This window comes from Eleginops maclovinus, chromosome 11, assembly GCF_036324505.1.
Source record: "Eleginops maclovinus isolate JMC-PN-2008 ecotype Puerto Natales chromosome 11, JC_Emac_rtc_rv5, whole genome shotgun sequence".
NCBI lineage: Eukaryota > Metazoa > Chordata > Actinopteri > Perciformes > Eleginopidae > Eleginops > Eleginops maclovinus.
Window position 1 is genome coordinate 14,064,825 of NC_086359.1, and position 17,964 is coordinate 14,082,788.

At 39.1% G+C, this 17,964-nt stretch overlaps 2 protein-coding genes across 2 annotated transcripts; one reads left to right on the plus strand and one right to left on the minus strand.

Annotated features, from left to right (window-relative positions):
• Positions 1-803: 803 nt before the first annotated feature.
• LOC134871640 (heart- and neural crest derivatives-expressed protein 1-like) lies at positions 804-3,884 on the plus strand. Its single transcript, XM_063894430.1, has 2 exons — positions 804-1,581; positions 2,466-3,884. The coding sequence occupies exons 1-2, from the start codon at positions 1,102-1,104 to the stop codon at positions 2,559-2,561; spliced, it is 576 nt and encodes a 191-aa protein (XP_063750500.1). The 5' UTR covers positions 804-1,101; the 3' UTR covers positions 2,562-3,884.
• Positions 3,885-6,395: 2,511 nt separating this feature from the next.
• On the minus strand, positions 6,396-15,502 carry sap30l (sap30-like). Its single transcript, XM_063894431.1, has 4 exons — positions 14,735-15,502; positions 12,724-12,846; positions 12,213-12,311; positions 6,396-8,549 (listed from the first exon to the last, which is right to left on the minus strand). The coding sequence occupies exons 1-4, from the start codon at positions 14,918-14,920 to the stop codon at positions 8,421-8,423; spliced, it is 537 nt and encodes a 178-aa protein (XP_063750501.1). The 5' UTR covers positions 14,921-15,502; the 3' UTR covers positions 6,396-8,420.
• Positions 15,503-17,964: the final 2,462 nt, after the last annotated feature.

The window sequence follows — 17,964 nt, forward strand, 5'->3', positions numbered from 1 at the left end:
AAATATGGAAATCCGAGAAAAACATGTATTTTTAGGAATCAGACTCCGCGAGATTGAAGAAAAATGTATGGGATGAAGTAGTATTGAAGTGGGACGTAGATTTAATTGTAGATTGCCATGTGTTTTCATATAAACAATAATTTGCCTCCCTTTATTTCTCCATTCTCCAATTAAGTTCTTATCCCAAAATATTGTATTCATACATCGAAAGGTTTTGTTCCTAAAAAAGGGGAACTAAATCGAAGTTATCAAATTCGTGAATGCAATAGGCTATAATAGCAATTTTCAGGAAAAAGCCAAGGACAGTTGTGTGCGCAAATTCAGAATCAAACGGAAATAGAGTTGAATTATTATATATATTTTTAATCCATACTGTGTTGACTAATGTGAATTTACCATAATGATAACCCAATAACAAAATACATACAATAACATAAATGAATGGCTTTCCAAACTCACACCTAATAAACATCATAAGCCAAATAGAGGGTGCGTACATATGGGCGTAACATTTCTTCAAGCAATTGCATTGGCAAAAACAAAAACAAAAACATTTACTAAACTTTAAGTAGATACACCACTTTAAATGTTTGTGTATATGTACCCAGCAACGAAATCCAACTATCATATATTTGCTCCCTGTGTATTGCTGTGAGATTATGGCACCATGGAACATGTTATTGCGAACGTCTCTGGACTCTCCTCCCCTCCTCGGCGCTCTCCTCTATTGGCTGCCTCCTTACCACGCTGACATCCAAATCATATAAACCTGGGGCCTCACACCTTCACCGGGGTCAAATTTCTTGAAGCAAATCAGAGCAGCCTCTTCATGAAAGACGAAGCAGCGGAGCCCAACACATCGCCGAGATTTGTTCTCTGGAATTATACACTTTTTTTACGGCCTCTTTCGTTGAAATCACTTTCAGAATGACGACCATGTAAAGTTAGTGTGCGGTTGGCTAATGCATTCAAGGGAATACATATATAGATATTGAATGAGTTCTGTTGGCTGCCGAGCAGAGACCGTTTTGGGGCAGCACCGGAGACAGACCGAGGGCGAGGGAAAACACGGCAAAGACCACTTTCGTTAACCCGCTCAACATGAATCTCATCGGGGGCTACCAGCATCACCACCACCTGATGCACGAGCCCTTCCCGTTTGTCCAGCGGTGTCACCAGGATGCACCGTACTTCCAGAGCTGGGTGGTGAACCACGGCGAGATGCCCCCGGACTTCCAGATACAGACCCCTTACCCGGCCGCGGAGCACGGAGCGCCGGGAACGACGCACGACGCAAGGCTGGAGGGGCTCCAGGCCGGGATGGGGAAGAGGAGAACGTCGGGGCCGAAGAAGGAGCGCCGGCGGACGGAGAGCATCAACACAGCTTTCTCCGAGCTCAGGGAGTGCATCCCAAACGTTCCGGCGGACACAAAATTGTCGAAAATTAAAACTTTACGACTGGCCACCAGTTACATCGCCTACCTGATGGATGTCCTGGCCAAAGACACCGGGGAAACGGAGGGCTTTAAGGCCGAAATTAAGAAATTTGAAAACCGTGATATTAAGAGGAAAAGGGAGCAGGTAAGTTACGATAGTATGTGGCATGGCAATACAAATAAGAATATCCACCCAAAACTGTTTAGGTTTCTGACTCAATGTAAAAAACACTTGTTTAAAATAGAAAAGATAATATTTTACGTAGAAATTGAACGATGACTCTGATCTAATAGACGACAGCTACCACAGAGTTTGACAAAATAAAAAGTGACTATGCGTTTGCTTTTCCAGTCTGATTTTCATCTAAATAATAATAAATAAAAAAAACTACAATCAAAATTATTTTTAAATTATATTTTGGCAAATAGATTGGCAGCGCCGCCTTTAGTGGTATTTCTTTTTCGATTATGCTGCACTAATATAATGCTCGAGTGATCATAAAAGAAACTCAAAGTTGTTTTGACTGCATTGTCGCAGTAAAAATATTATACTACATTTCTAACTATCTGCAGCTATGAACACCATAAAACGTGTTTTTGTCTGCTTTAATATACAGCAGCTTTGTTTGTATATATTTAAAACATGCATACAGATTACATAACGTGCTATTATACAGTGCTACATATTTGTAGAATTATTTAAAAGTTAATGATAGTTTAACCTAAATAATTAGCCTGTAATATCATGACCCCTAACTGCGTCACTGAAGCATACATTGTGACGAAAAACAGCATGTATAATAAAAGGCTTTTCATTGTAATTAAACTTTCTAAGCAGTGTAAACTTATATTATAAATAGGACCAAATCTGGGGTAGAGAAATACGCAATATTTAATGTATTTTTTAAGGCAAAAGTTCACTTAATCTGAAGTTACTACGAGAAGTTACTCCTTGTTTTTGTTTTTTTAGCCTTCTTCTCTGATGGTAATATTAATGTGTTTTTTAATTTTGTATTGTTGCTGGTACAGACTGACGGGCTGCAGGAGGCATTAGGAGCCGAGAAGAAGGCGAAGGGCCGGACCGGGTGGCCGCAGCAGGTCTGGGCTCTGGAGCTCAACCAGTGACCTCCCTCCTCCACGACCCCCCCACCCCCCCCCCCTAAAACACCCCGAGACTCTGGATTCAAATCAGATTAAAAAAACCACTGCCTGACTGAACCTAAGACACCGCTGTGCAAGTGCAATGAAGCACAAAATGAGAGAATTAAAGGACAACATGCTAACAAGGTGAGGAGGAGAACACCATGGACACGTTGTTGATCGTTTCTCTCCCGGTGTGGTTTCAGACAATTCTGACTGTAGGTGTTTGATATTTGTGGTACTTCAGTTTTTTGATGTTCGTACTGTAGACCAGATGTTGCCACGATGTCAAAACACGTTTGTCTCCCCGAAAAATGTGTTTTTATCTGGTGTCTTGAGTGGTGCTGTTTAGAAACAGCATTGCAGAGCAAAATAAATAAACAAAAAAACCAAACATTTTTTACACTTATTTTGGCTCAGCTGGGTTTGATCTGCCCGAAATGTTTGGTAATTTATGACAAATTAGTCACACTAGCTGCATGGCAGAGTACACCATTTTAATATCGATATTTTTGTGCAATCAGAAAGCAGTTATAGGTAAATTCTCTTTTAATACTTTGCCAAATTATAACAAAAAAAAATATTCTGGCATGGACTAAGCTACTTTACTTTTTTTGCTACGTGATGCCACGAAACATTCAAACTATCAAATAGACTCCTATATAAACCCGATTTACTTTCATTTGTTTTCCAATGCTCATTATAACAGTGTTGATGGTTGGTAAAATGTCAACTGACAACAAATTAGAAAACTGACCATTGTTAAATCACACAAACTTATTTTAACTACAAGGCAATTATGAATTCACCAATAAACGAATTGGCTGAAATGTGATCTCGTATGAAACGGAATGAAATGAAAATAAATCTCGAAAAATAATTGATGTCCTGGTGGGAGCCGAGTCCAGAGGAAACACATTTTTGAGGGGAAGCTTTTATTCTTTTTTTGTCACCGATTTTTCCCTCTGAATTAGGCAGACAGAATATTAACAGTATTATTAACCAAGTATTTGTGGTTGGATATGGTACAAAAAACAAAAACAAATGGAGTCTTGACTGTACACTTTACCGGCTGTTGTTGATGTTTCTTGTTGAAATTTATTGAATTTACTGAATCTACCTCAAAATTAATGTCACTGTCCTTCCTGAGACACAGAATGTTCTGTTAACGCACAGCTTTCACTCCGACAAACATTAAAACTAAAACAAGGGATAAATGGTTTATTTCTGTGCGATATGTTGATTGAAATGTACATTGGATGTGAAGTTATATATTGTTCCGTAAATAAATGAATTATTTTAAGTCACTTCAGCTATGACCAATGTGTTTTCACTTATATAAGTAATTCATGTAATATTTAACAAACAGTACACCAATAACCAAACTATTCGTTTTCTTGATTGTTCTTTGAATTGTACGGGTATAATCATGGGAAACAATGGCAATGGATCAGGAATTGTTCTGGGACGTAAAATCCTTTAGTTAAATAATTATTTAAATACAAATTGACTCAATAGTAAATCATGTGTATTTATTTTGTACTTAAAAATACTTAATACATTAAGTCTGAATGCTTTACAACGGGATCCCAGTCCCTTTTATGTTGTTGATGAGCTTCATTATGGTTCCAACACTTTTTTTTTTGCAGTAGTATTACATCTTTGTAGGACCCAAAGGAGGGCGTTTTTACACATTTGGCACCGAAATTGAATAAATTAAGCAGGTGTTGCGTTCAAAAACCTCTATGGATTAGGTTAATGCTTGCAGGCAACTTAAATGCATGTTGTTTTATCTAGATACTGGGTCGGGGGCACCACCTGCATTATATATTGTACATCTTTCCGTGGATCAATCAATATATCAAATACCATATTATGAATTAACAGCAAACATCTCTTAAATGCAGCTTTCACATCACTTACCTGAGCGCCCTTGAAGTCGGTGCGCGAACAAAAGGGTCCCCGGTGAAACCAACACATATTTGTCGTTCCGGGGGGGGGGGGGGGGGGGGAAGTACTCAGGTGATTAACTTAAGTAGCAATACTACAGTGCAGGAATACTAAATTGCAAGTCACCGTCCTGCATTCAACATTGTACCAATAGGTAAACATCAAAAAGTATTATCATCAAAATATACTTTTAGTACAAAAAGTAAAAGTACTCCTCTTGCAGAATGGCACAAATAAGCACCATATATAGTTTGTATTATTGTATTATAAGTATTCATGTATTAATGTGTTCATAGCTTCAATGGACTTGATAAAGGTGGGGTTTATTTTAAAGATTTTATACACACACTGGCTAGCTTATGATTTTATATTATAATTTAAATTTTGCAAAGTCATAGTACCTTAATCTTTAAAATACATGTCCTGAGTAAAAAGTAATAAATTTGCCTACACAATGTAGTGGAATAAAAGTACAATAGCACAATGTAGAGTACTTGAGTAAATTAGTTACATTCCACTACTGGTTAGAGATACAGTATATTTAGTTGCTATGTTATAAATACATCATTTATAGGTGTTTATATTGTTTCAGTATTCCATGTAAAACAGGTCTGAGAAGACCCATGTTGTAGATAGCACCTTAGGGTGGGTCGGGGCTGTAAAAGGCTGGTTTTGTGCCTGGCAATGCAGGTGGCAGTGAGGGTATGGCTGCAGACCTTGCTGCAGAGTGCGATGCCATGTACATGTTATTTATTCTTCATGTTATAAATGTCAATATTTCGGGTTTGCTGTATGTCCCGCCTCTGCCTCCTTACTTATGGCCTTGACCAGTCCACCAGAGTCCACAGACCACTCCACCGGAGTCAAAATATACAATATAATCTCATTTGACAGTGCCTTAGTTTATGACTATTACTACTACTAATGAGACAATTCATAATCAATATTTTGAATGTACATGTATCATTTGAAATGCATTTTTAATGACAACACATATTCTCCTGTGGCGATTAGTCATTTGCAACATTTATTCTGTAAATCCAAATGTATAATTGACAAGGGATGGATTGCAAAAAGTTCTATTATTGTCTCAAAGTCACCCAGTGGGCTGCACTGTTCTGCTAGTCTTATAGACTCCTCCACACTAGCTACTTACAAACTTTTTTTTTGTGATATATTAATTAGAAATACACCCAAAATGAAGTTTCCTCTGCAAAGTTTCATCTACTTTCATCTTTGGGTTGTTTTTGGAGTCCCCGTAAATCTATGGGTATTTAAACTCACTTCTCTCTTCCCCTCCAACTAATATCCGGATCTGCAGTGACATCTAGTGGTGATCGATGGTAGTTCCTGGAACAAATCCAACCTCGGTAACTGTCATGTTTGATTCTAGACATTATGCCTGATGAGTGAGATATTAAAGTCCTTTGGATTTACGGAGTAATTAACCACCAATTTTTGTTTCACCAAGATTTCATTTTTTTTCTCTTTTTCTTTTTGTATTTTATGTTTGGTTTTTGGTTCCCGCTTTTGTCTGGTCCTGTTTTTCTTATCATTTACATTTGTATTGTATTATACTTTTGTATTGTGTCTGTCACCTAGGAACAGGTGGCATCAGGGTGTGGGATTCCATGTAGGGGATGGAGATGGTTAATTTGGGGGGGGGGGGTTAATGTGAGCACTGTTTCATATTTTCATGTGTCTTCACATTGTGTACACTTTGTATGGTTGGTGCTCAATAAAACATGTTAGAAAAAAAAGGGTACAGATATCATTTTCATGGTTTTGATTGTGTTCACATTATGTATTGTAAAGTCAGCTAAAGGATATACAACAAATGAGGAATATGAATAAACAGAGATAAGACCGTTGTTTCCATCTGTACAATACATTTATTATTATAAGGAGCGATAAGCAACCATATTTAAATATGTTTTCTTTCTAATACAACAGTTAGGTTAATGTGGCATGGCCTATATGTTAAAGTTGGGTGTTGTCTACATGAAACTAAAACCTACAAGCAGAACTGAAAATATACAGACACTAAAATAAAAATAAAACCTTTGTGGAAAGAAGACAACTCATTTTGGTGAACAACTTTAAATAAAACGTGTGAGAGGATGCAGTTCCAAAAAAAATCCCAACATATCCAAAACTGTGTGTACAATGTTGTCACCACAATGAAAAAAACAAAAAAGAATTGGAGATGTAGAACAGTTGTTGTGGGAATATGCAAAACACATAGTTGTCAATTGTCTAGATGGGTTAGCTGAGAGTTAGGAATATAAATACAATTTAGTTTTTGAGCAGTGTTAGAATCATCATACCAAATGTTGATGGCAAAAGGTCACACAAGTGGCTACCTGCCAAAGGCTACTTTCCCCATAACAGCTGTGGCTTAATATTATTGACACATAAGGTCCAGAAAATGACAATTCTTCTAACAATGAATCCTGAATCCCATTATGTGAAATATTATAATTGCAAAGATGCAGAGCAACTGAACCTCATAAATTAACACAGTAAACAATTACATATGCTCATAAACTCAATAAACAACCACAAAAGATCCTGTTATGTTGTGATGCCACTTTTGGTGCCAAACTAGACCTTTCCTTCATGACATTTAGGGTAAGCATGTCAATAAGCAATCCTAATTCATCTGGGAATAAAAATGAGTTATAGTTTTCATAGAATTAGCCAACTTCTACTGACATTATCATTTTTGCTGGCCGATATGTAAGGCACGCATTACTATTTTCTTTTTTAATGTCATTAATTATTCAAAAGAGAAAACCCGCTTTTTGAAATGCATCTGGGTATTTTAAGTATCAAATCAAGACCTCAGTACAATATAAACACTGCTCTTAAATATCAAAATGGTGCAAACACACACACACACACACACACACACACACAACGGGAGAAAAAAAATTCTAAATCATATATGCACACAGACTTTATACAATTTGAGGATGAACTAAAACATTTAGTAGAAAACTGGGTTACAAAGAAAATAAAATGAAATAAGCTACCAACACCGGGGATGTTTGTGTTCTTAAGTACATTAAACAGCTAATAAGGAGTAGAGAGTAGGGCGTAGCTAAGTGCTACATCATTCACCACCATCGGTCTTTATATGCATCACATCCAGATGGAAAAGGGCGAATAAAGATTAAATATTAGGACCGAGATCAGCTTTCTTTTATTTTCATTATTGAGAATCAAGAATTCTTAATCTGGTTAAACTGACTCTGATCCTTGATATGCTGGATGTAACTTGAGCAAAGGCAGCACCCATTTCCAACAATTCATTCACGATAAAAAAAAAAGAAAAACCCACTCATCATTCAATTCCAACAAACCTTTCTGTTTGGCACAAGCATTCCTCTCCGAGAAAGTGTTAACAGTCTACTTGTTAAAGGAAAATTCCCCCAAATTTACAGAAAAAACATTTCTTTTTTTTTTTTACTCTTAAGGCAGCTATATTGTACTTTGCAGTTAACCAACTTACTTAAGATTGGACACTGTTCTTTTGTACATATTGACAGATTCCATTACAGCATGACGACATAAAACCCTGTGGAGTGAGTCCCGGGACCTCAACAGTTTTTTCAGAGTGGAGGGAGAGAAAATGACCAATGTGACAACATGCGCAGAGACAGTTTTTATATGAAAAGGGCATAATAAGCAAGAAATATCTCATCCCACCCTGAATTCTCCTCCAATTAATTTCCTCTAAGGACGACAAGAGTTTGTGTTCTGGTCTCTACAGAGGAGAGGACGGTGCAGGGCTGCAGGTTTCTGTTGTTGTTGTTAGTGGGTCCAGGTTTTTCATATAGCTGTGGATTATTGATGATTATAATTTAGCTATTGTGCTTTGTGTTGCCAAGTTTAGTCCAGCGGTTTACCGCCGTCACCTTTCTGGTCCAAGCGGCTCTTGCTGCTCTTCACCATGTAAATAAAGTAGGTCAGCGTCTCCTTCTCGTTAACCGGAATATTCCTAAAGTGACGACTCACCGTCTGTAGAAAAGGAGAAAGAGGTCAAAAGGAAGAGTCAGAAAATATCTCTCATTTTAATGAACATACCTTTTTAATAAATTGTCAGATGTGCAGGATCCTGCTTCCCAATAGGGCTGGGCAATGTATGGATGTTCTGCCAATATCATGTTATGAGCGATATCGTCTCGCCTTTTTGGATATAAGATGGTAATAGTGCATGTATCTTTTACTGGTACGATATTGTCACAATAATAATTTGATCAGAAGTATACAAAATGTATTTTAAAAGTTAGTTTTCTTAATAGACATTTTGTTACAACTTTACTCCACACCATTTGGAACATTTTATGGTTTCCTGGAAACTAAATAGGGAAATGGAACTTTTTAACACTTTTGTTTGAATTGTTTTATGGTGAATACAAGTGATTTTAGGTTTTAGACACTAACAAATGAATAGTTTGTGTTGGGAGACATTTAAATCAATAATTAAGTGGTTCTTTGGATTTTTAAAGCAAGAGAAGTAAACAAACATCCTCTGAGCAGCCTCTAACTGGGTCCCTGAGAGGGGCCGAACACGGGGCCAGCTGTTACTGGTTTTGGCTGTTGACTGCTCCTTTATTAATGAAGTGGGAGGATCATTAATAGGGGGGCCTGAACTCGACTTAAAGCCTGGGGAAACATTCAACTAACAGCCAGGTTGCATTCATTCCCACTGTGCGCGACAGTCGAGTCACATCCAACCCCTCACAAGCCTTGTCCCATGCCCGGAGAGAGCGCTGCATACAGGCGGCATTTGCCAGGACGAGGGGCTGAGCCTTCTGCATGACGTCCACCTGTCCAGTTGGCAAATTAGCCTAAGAATCTGTCCATGACCAATTACTGCAGAAAAGGACCTGTGACACGGTGTATATCAAAACAAATGAGTTAAAATGGAGCTGAAGGTTCAGAAGAAAGGCTGGGTCCACCTAATGAGGGTGACTTAAGGGCTCTCAGTGTTACATCCTTTCAACTACTAGACAATTGTTATTAAGAAATAAACTAAGTAATCGGGAAATAAATCTAATTAAGATTAGTAATGCGCGATATAAACGATAAAACATGCTAGAAATTTTAATTATATGCTCTATCGCGGTAACGCAATCTACCCGCGACCCGCGTAATTTAGTGCCACGAGCTGCAACAGGCTGCAACGCATCATCGTCATCTGGTAAACAACATGGCTGAAGGCGAAACGGAGCAGCTAGAACTAGTGAAAAAGACCAGAGAAACTTCAATTATTTGGACTTGGTTTGGATTTAAACCGTCCAACGAGCAGCAGCAAACGATACTCTGTAGAGTGTGTGGGGCAACAGTTCTGGCTAAGAGCGGTAACACAACTAATCTGTTTTACCACCTCAAAACAAAACATGCCATTGAATACCAAGAGTACCAGGCAATGCAGACAAACCCAAGCTCTAGTCGCAAGAACGCGGGACAGAAACACTACTGATAATGGATCAAATGTGGTCAAAGCAGCGGTTGGTTAAAACATCTTGTGAATAATATTATAACATTATACTGTAATATTTGCCTATAATACTGCATAGTAATGTTGGATGTACCAACAAGGTGGGGGTCACGCCATATGATGATCCAGAGGGTGCTTGGACAAGAGAAAGCCCTATCACAGGTACTGAAAGCAGACAGGAAAACCAGACACTTGGTACCCACTTGGCAAGATACAGATGTCTTGGAATCTATAAGCAAAACCCTCGGCCCACTGCTGGAATTCACAGACGCGCTATCTGGAGAACAGTATGTCAGTGTGTCGTACATCAAACCGGTTCTCCATCTGTTCAACAACACTGTTCTTGCTGCAGCTGATGATGACACAGAGCTGACCAAGGACATGAAAAGAATCATCCTACTTAAACGAGAAGTACTTGGACCCAGAAATGGTTGACCTGCTGGATATGGCCTCATTGGTCGACCATTGAAGACCAGAGCGTTAGCAGAAATTCAGTCACTGTTGGAGGTGCGAGCTGCAATGGTCACAGAGCCACACAAGCACAGAAGCTGCAGCTGATGGTGCTGAAGCTGCTGAAGTAGCTGCTGAGAGACAATCCAAGAGGGTGAAACGGAGCCAGGGAGGCTTTTTCTGATGGCACAGCCGCTCTCGCCGACAGAAAAGCAATCAAAGGGGAGCTAAAAAGTTACCTGCAGGTTGATGGAGAGACTGACCCACTGGTCTGGTGGCGGCTGTACCAAGCTAATTTTCCAAGGGTGGCAAACTGGCCCAGAAATATATCTGTATCCCGGCCACAAGTGCTCCTTCTGAAAGGGCCTTTAGCACGGGGGGCAACGTAGTTACATGCCACCGGTCTCTGTTGAAGCCAGAGACTGTGGACAAGCTTGTGTTCCTGGCGAATAATCTTTAGGGCCTAACAAATGACAAACGGTGTACACAAAATCTCAGTGAGTGCCCGATTTTAAGATTTGTGTTGCGTGTGATGTTGTGTTGCTTTCTTACTGAGAAGACACCAGTTTTTCTGCACTGTTTGCACTTTTTACTGTCTATGGCATGGCACTACTGTAAAGAACCTTTTATACTTGAAAAATGTTCTTTAGTTCACGTATATGTGCCTTATACTGGAAGCATTTTCTTTATTCAAAAAATGATTGTGATTTCATTTTGCACTTTTATGTCATATATGTGCACTACAATTGGAATAATTTTCTTTATTTAAAATAGCCATGCCTAATACTGGAAGTATTTGTAAACCTAATTCACAGTATCCGTTCAGGTAAGAAAGTTTTGATACTATCTATGAAAGTATAGTATCTGTCATTACACAGAGGCATTTTCTTTGCCTTATACTGAAAGTATTTTCAGTACAGTGTCTGTTCCTTAAAAAGACACCAGTTTTTTATTTATCTGCAACATTATGTTTACAGCTTACTGTATGATTACAGTGGGGGCACAATAAATGTTGTATTTCTACATACTATGTTGTATGTTTCTTTCTTTTTTAAATACGTTTAGCAGTTTGGCTTTCCTTAGGGTCTATTTAACCTGTTCTGAAATGGTTCTATTGTATAATTTATATATCGTGATATGTATAGTTATCGCAAGAGGCTGCAATGTATATCGCAATATGGATTTTTGGCCATATCGCCCATCCCTAATTAAGATCCCTCCTTACATGAAGCTGCTTAAACAGTTTTTACATTAAGTTTATCTGACCTTTCAGTCGATAGGATGCTGCTGCTAGAGGAAGGGCCTTTCTACTTTTATTAATAAAGATGTACTCCATGCACAACACTGTGACAAACTGTTGACTGTTTATGGATATTCAAATGTATCATTGAAACAAAACAGATAAAGTTATTTCTCTCTTTGTTTTTTAGTCTACTTTGGCTCAGCCCTCCTCTTTTGTCAATCACATTTCTAACAGAACACGCTGCTTTAAACATACACCAAAACACACCCTGAGTTCCTGAAACGTGAGAGTTCTACCATTAGAGCAGGGACGTTATGGGATACTTTATTTTGTTTCACTTTCCAGCTTTCTTAAATGGTCACTGTGATGAAAAGGGGCTAATAAGCAGTAATCACATTGATGGAGAACACAGCAACCCCTTGAACTTTACAAAGTAGGAAGCACCATATATGTAGTGGAGAATCAGTTCTGAGTGTTTTCTTACCTCTGCCAGCTGGGCCTTGTTGAGTCCAGGCCGGGTCTGCAGCTTGTAGTGTCGCTTGTAGCGTCTCAACGTGTTCACCTGCAGCTGGAACAGGTCCACCTGAAACCACAGCATAAACAGGGCGGCAGTCAGTCAGTGAATTTTGAGGGACGGTATCTTTTCAGTCCTCTTCATCTGTTCAATGATTTACGTAAGACTCTCTGAGCGCATTTTGCTGTATCTTTCTCTGCTTTTAAAATAGATTAAACTTTCATATCTCTGTGGAGGAATTGGGTCATTGCAGTAATAAACACTCAAAAGCAAACAAACACAACTGAGTACACAATTAAACATTTTTTTTAAAGAGTGGTTGTTAGGCAAGCATATTTAACAAAAATTCCACCATGAGTGTTTTTTTAAGGTTTTAAATAAACTGTCATCATAGTGTGTTTGTTCCTCTGCAAAGTCTTTGGGACTGATTCATCTATGTCGTTTGTGTGGTACATTGCAGGAAATATGTCAGTCCCGTTACCTCAGGGACCTCCACATCATGATCCGGGGACTCCCCTCCATCGTCACTGGTCTTCCTCTTCCTTTTGTTGCGGACGCTCTGAATGAAATTCTTATGGAAGTCACAGATGTAGAGGTGTCTCACCTTTAAAGATAATAATGAGTATTAAAAGGAGAAGACCAACATCAAATCATATGTTGATTCTAGCAGTCACACAGTGTATGTCCGTAGCAAATCGCACTGGAAGACTAGATTGGCTATAAAAAAATCTACAATACCAGTCTCAATACAATATTCAAGCACCAATAACTTGTCTAACAAACTATTATAAAAACAGGCAAATACATGGTTTTAAACAAGTATGTAATGAAGGATTGTGCAGATCAGATCATGGTATTTGATTGATTTTGATAACGGATGCTCGAGACACACGTGTCATAAAAAAGGCTCAGCATTGAGTTTTGATGCGCAAGCATAACTACAGAAGTCTGAAATGTCAATATGTGAACAACGGAATATTGATATATGCAAATGTGCTGCCTGAACTGAAAATGCACTAATTATGATGGTCTCTAGTTAAACCTAAAAGTCCATGAATTCCCTGAGCCACAGCCACAACATGTGACTTATCACATGAGTCTTGGCATGCCTGTAAAAAGCACCTGGTCAGAACAAAAGTCACGCACACTAAGGACAACTCACCCTGATTGTACTCTACTTGGAGCAACAAGTCACACACTGGTTTATACGAGCAGGTAAAAGGCCCTGGATACTTTAATTAATTAAGAATGGCTTACAGCCACAACAACACTTTTTGTTGTACATCTCTGCAAAACACTGCTCTGTGCTTGGGGGCACTCAAGATGGAGGCCTCGTTCGGACCCCCTGGTTGTTCCAACTCTTTATGCATTGTGTGTGTATGCATCCCGCTGCTTAAGTACTCCCCAGGTTGAGAGAACAGAGCAGCTTACACATGACAGGAAAACTACCCACCCCCACCGGGCTTGCTGCATTTGCTTTCTGGTGAGTTAATCAAAAATACTGTGTACTTCAAAAGTTACATTATGTAAGCTTAGTACCAACTGAAATAAATACAAGGTCGATTGTAAAGCTGAATGTACATTGCAAAGCTTAACTAATTAGTCAACAATTGTTAAAAACACTTTTTTTTGGAGGCCTATTCTCAAATGTGATCCATGTGTAATATCACTTTTGGCCAAACAAACATTGAGAAAATATATTTCAATGATGTCACTTTTGGTTTGACATATTTGGCTGACATATTTTCTGTAGACTTGTCACAAATTCAGTGTGGCATAATCCCAAACATCTTTGCCATAGATCAAATTACCACCGGGTAGATCAGGTCCATGAGGCCCCTTGGGGTCTGGGGCCTTAGCTTGGTTGGTGATCTAGCTTTGGGTATGCGTCTGTGCCAATTAGCTCCACAAGTATCTCTCACTGTGCTCAGGTAAGCACATAAAGTGTTTGCAAAACTTCTAAACATTATTTGTTTTTCATTCAAATCTACATCCCGTAACAAACAAGTTAGCCAAAATGAAAACTAAAAAAAATGACGCTATATTAACTTGGGGCATTTTTTTTTGTAGCAGAACAATAGCTTGTGCTTCTTCAAAATAATGCAGGATACTTTTAACTATCTGAGGTTAAACAACACCGCTGGCTTCTCTGGCAACAGCCATTTTAAGAAGAGCTGCGGAGGCGTGTTTGAGGAAACTGTTGTAATGAGCTGGAAGTTGATGTGGACAGGATCCTGCTGTCTTGCACGTCTTCCAGGTAGCAAGCACAGTAAACGTACGCCTGACTTGTTATAGTTATGAAAACAGATAGAGACACAAGCAACACGATACAACTCTATTAGCGTGCTTTGTTTATTTTCGTCAACGGACGCCGATAGGCTAAGTAGCATTAGCTGACAGCTGGGAGCTAGCTAACTTTGAGCCATCATCTGGCACTCACAATCGCTGGTTTTAAATTCAAAACAAAACAATGATCATGTTATTTAACTTACGCTCTTGTCAATGTCAAGCTTCAGCTTCTTTTGTGATATGCTCTTCTGGATCCTCTTGCTGAAGGAGGCGTTTCCAGCTGACCGGCCGCAGCGCTCTCCGTCCTCGATCAGACAGCAGCTCTGTCCATAAAACGGCGGAGCCGGAGGTCCGTCGTGGCTGTCTTCCTCAGTACTAAATCCATTCATCGTGTGCTGTTGTAATGCTCCTCGTGCACAAGCTCAATAAATACAAAAAATAGGAAACCCGCGTTTGGCTTCAAAGTCTCTTGTTGACGGGTTGCCCTTTTGTCAAAGACAATCCCGTAGCGTTAACGTTAGCTAGCTAGTTAGCTTGGCTAAGTGGCTAGTTCGAGGGCTAACAGCTTGTTGTTTATTTTTGGACTCCGGCCACTTATGTCGAAGCGTAGTCACCTCCGATGTAGAACATATTCTTACAGATTTCCGTCAGATTCACGCCACAACAAAGCTGCAGATAATGTTACCTAGCCACTGTGCTAGCAGGACCGCAAGGTGGCTGAGCTGCCGCTAACAAATTCCTATGGTGAGACCGTCGCACTTCTTCCCACTAACAGCACGTTACCTTCCGGACAATTTAAATGTGACAACAATCTCATACGATTTCAAGCTAAAAGACGACCATCGGCTACATCTAATGTTACAACTTTGAAGAAACCACGCACTTAAGATACTGCATACTCAACAATCGCGGCACTCTTTCAGAACAGCTCGTACAATGGACATGCTCCGTCTCCGTGGCGGAAGTTCCTGTCCCGCACGGTGATTGGACAACTTTGTATAGAGGCGGGCCTACTAGGCGACTCATGTCATTACATTGGCTAACCTAAAACGTCTATCTCTTTACGGCTCTTCCTGTAACACTTAGCGTAATGTTTTCAACTGTGAAAGGGAGTTAAATGTGGCGTCCCCGACGGTTGAAGCGGGATTTAACTAGACAGCAGTGATATTATATTTTCAGGGACAGTTTATAATAAATCGTTTAAGTATTTTACAACTAGACTACTTAATACATCGATCTAATCCTAGGATTTGAACATAAAATCAACATTTAGAAAGTCGGAATCTGTACTGTGAAGACGGTTATTTGGGCAAGACTGCTGATACAACATCAACATAGTACTAACAGATAATTGTTTACCGCTTTAGAGATTCGAACCTAACTTTAGTGAATTGGGGATGTGTGATCAACAAGACAACATGAACAAGCTGTTGACATCGCCACGTGATTCCACCTATAACCACGCGAGGGAGATAGATATTCACTTATAAGAAAGCTATAAATCAGTGGAGGGCAATATAAAAAAAATAAATTAAAAAAAGACCATTGCAGTTATGTAGAGGGAGCATTTAAGACATTGAAGTTAATTACGTTTTTAATTTTAATTAAAATTACATTTTTAGTACAAATACAGCCCTAGAACACTGGATTTTACAATTAGTGTAGTTATCATCAAAAGAGTTTACTAATTAACTGTGGCAATCTGAAAAGTGTCCATCATCCACGTGTCCCATTCCCTGTTTAAAAGTGGAGATATTTCGTCAAATATTTATGAGAAAAACATGTAGTCTCTAATATAACTTAAGATACCAAAGGCTATGGTATTGAATTTGATAAAGCTCCCTCTAGAGCTAGAAGTTGTTATGAAACTATTTTCAGTAAGTCATAGGCCTTAAATTATTCCCAACCATTGGCCTAATCCAAATCTTAATGCTTTTGCATATACCGGTAGTTGTATTTTAGACCATATTATCTCCATTGTGTGGAAGAAGTAGATGGGTCTGCATAGATCGCTGGCCTCAATTCCCCACCAACACATATGGGATGAAATGGAACAACTGCTACATCATCCAGCACCAGTATCCAATCTCATTAATGCTCCCGAGGCTGAAAGGGAGTAAATCCCTGCAGTCAGATCGCAATATCTTTTCGGAGTTCTCAAACCAGAAAAGGCTATTATAGCAGACTGAACTGGCCACATTATGATTTGTTAGAGTTCATTTGGGGAGGCGGCCAGTCAGTAAACCCAGAGAGCGAGAAAAGGCTTTAAAAGTCCACTTAGATGTGAAGCCGTTTTTATTATGCAGGCTTGCTAATGATGCTCTTTGTTTGTTGTCATTGGTCTAATGTGATATTTGCTCTCATGTGCACACTCTCTGCCTCATCATGCTCGCCTAATAGCTGAGAGAAGATGTAATGGAGAAGGGATGGGAAGATGGAGAGAGAGGACACTAAAAATTACTAAAGGAGTAACAACAATTGAATTACCTTTTCTGTTGGTAATGGTCCTGGGCTCAATAAAGACTCTTTAATGGATATCTTTGACAGGAGTCGCTGGAAACGTAATAGCCTTCTCACCCATGTATGGCACTAGTGGAGGGGAATACTGATTGTATGCTGACTGATTGACTTTAAAAGTGGTGGATGATGGAGCGCAGAAACATTACCAGGTTTTTCACTTTGCAATTTAGAGGTTTATATCATCAGGGAAATGCCTCTAAGAGGCAATAACATGTAAAGTGGTCCCTCAATGTATTCAAAGTTGTCCCTGCACCTCTCTCTTTCTCTCTCTCTCTCTCAGAGCTGGTGTGACAAGTTGAGTGTTATATGACATCCCAGGAGACTCAAGGAAATGGGCTACGCTGAGGAGCAATTCTACTTCAGCCATGTATAAATCACTGCTGGCTAAAAGCTATCGCAGCTTGTGTGTTGTCAGATGAAAAATGATTATGAGATTAACATTTACTAAAAGTGTGTTTTAGCACCATCAGTCACAGAGATGATTGAAGTCTTAAAGGAGGGGGGGTTACATAGGTGACAAGAGAGGCAAATCAGAGAGGGCAAGGAGAGTTTCCATCAAACAAATATGGCTTGAGTGAGAAACCTATTATTGAGTCAAGATATGAGAAGAATGCAAGAATGCAAAACGAGGAAAAACAAGAACTGAGCCTTAGTCGAAAGAGTATAGAAAGTCATTGTAACCTATCAATTCAGCCTGTAGTGCTGTCGATTTTTAGAGTTTTTCAGAGTAAAAGGTTCAGAATCCATCCGTTAAGACGAAAATAATTGAAACGCTTACAGACTAAACGAGATGACTTGTAGGACTGGCTCTGAAAATAATTACCTACTTGCAGTGTTGAAATTATTAACATACAACCCCCTAAGGACATTTATTCAGCATTACGTTGGTCAGAACACAGCATTTTCAAACTAA

Coding starts and splice junctions, on each gene's coding strand:
- LOC134871640 (XM_063894430.1), top strand. CDS start 1,102: ATGAATCTCATCGGGGGCTACCAGCATCACCACCACCTGATGCACGAG. Junction 1,582..2,465: donor TTAAGAGGAAAAGGGAGCAG/GTAAGTTACGAT, acceptor TTGCTGGTACAG/ACTGACGGGCTGCAGGAGGC.
- sap30l (XM_063894431.1), bottom strand. CDS start 14,920: ATGAATGGATTTAGTACTGAGGAAGACAGCCACGACGGACCTCCGGCT. Junction 12,312..12,723: donor ATGATGTGGAGGTCCCTGAG/GTAACGGGACTG, acceptor CTGTGGTTTCAG/GTGGACCTGTTCCAGCTGCA. Junction 8,550..12,212: donor ACAAGGCCCAGCTGGCAGAG/GTAAGAAAACAC, acceptor CCTTTTCTACAG/ACGGTGAGTCGTCACTTTAG.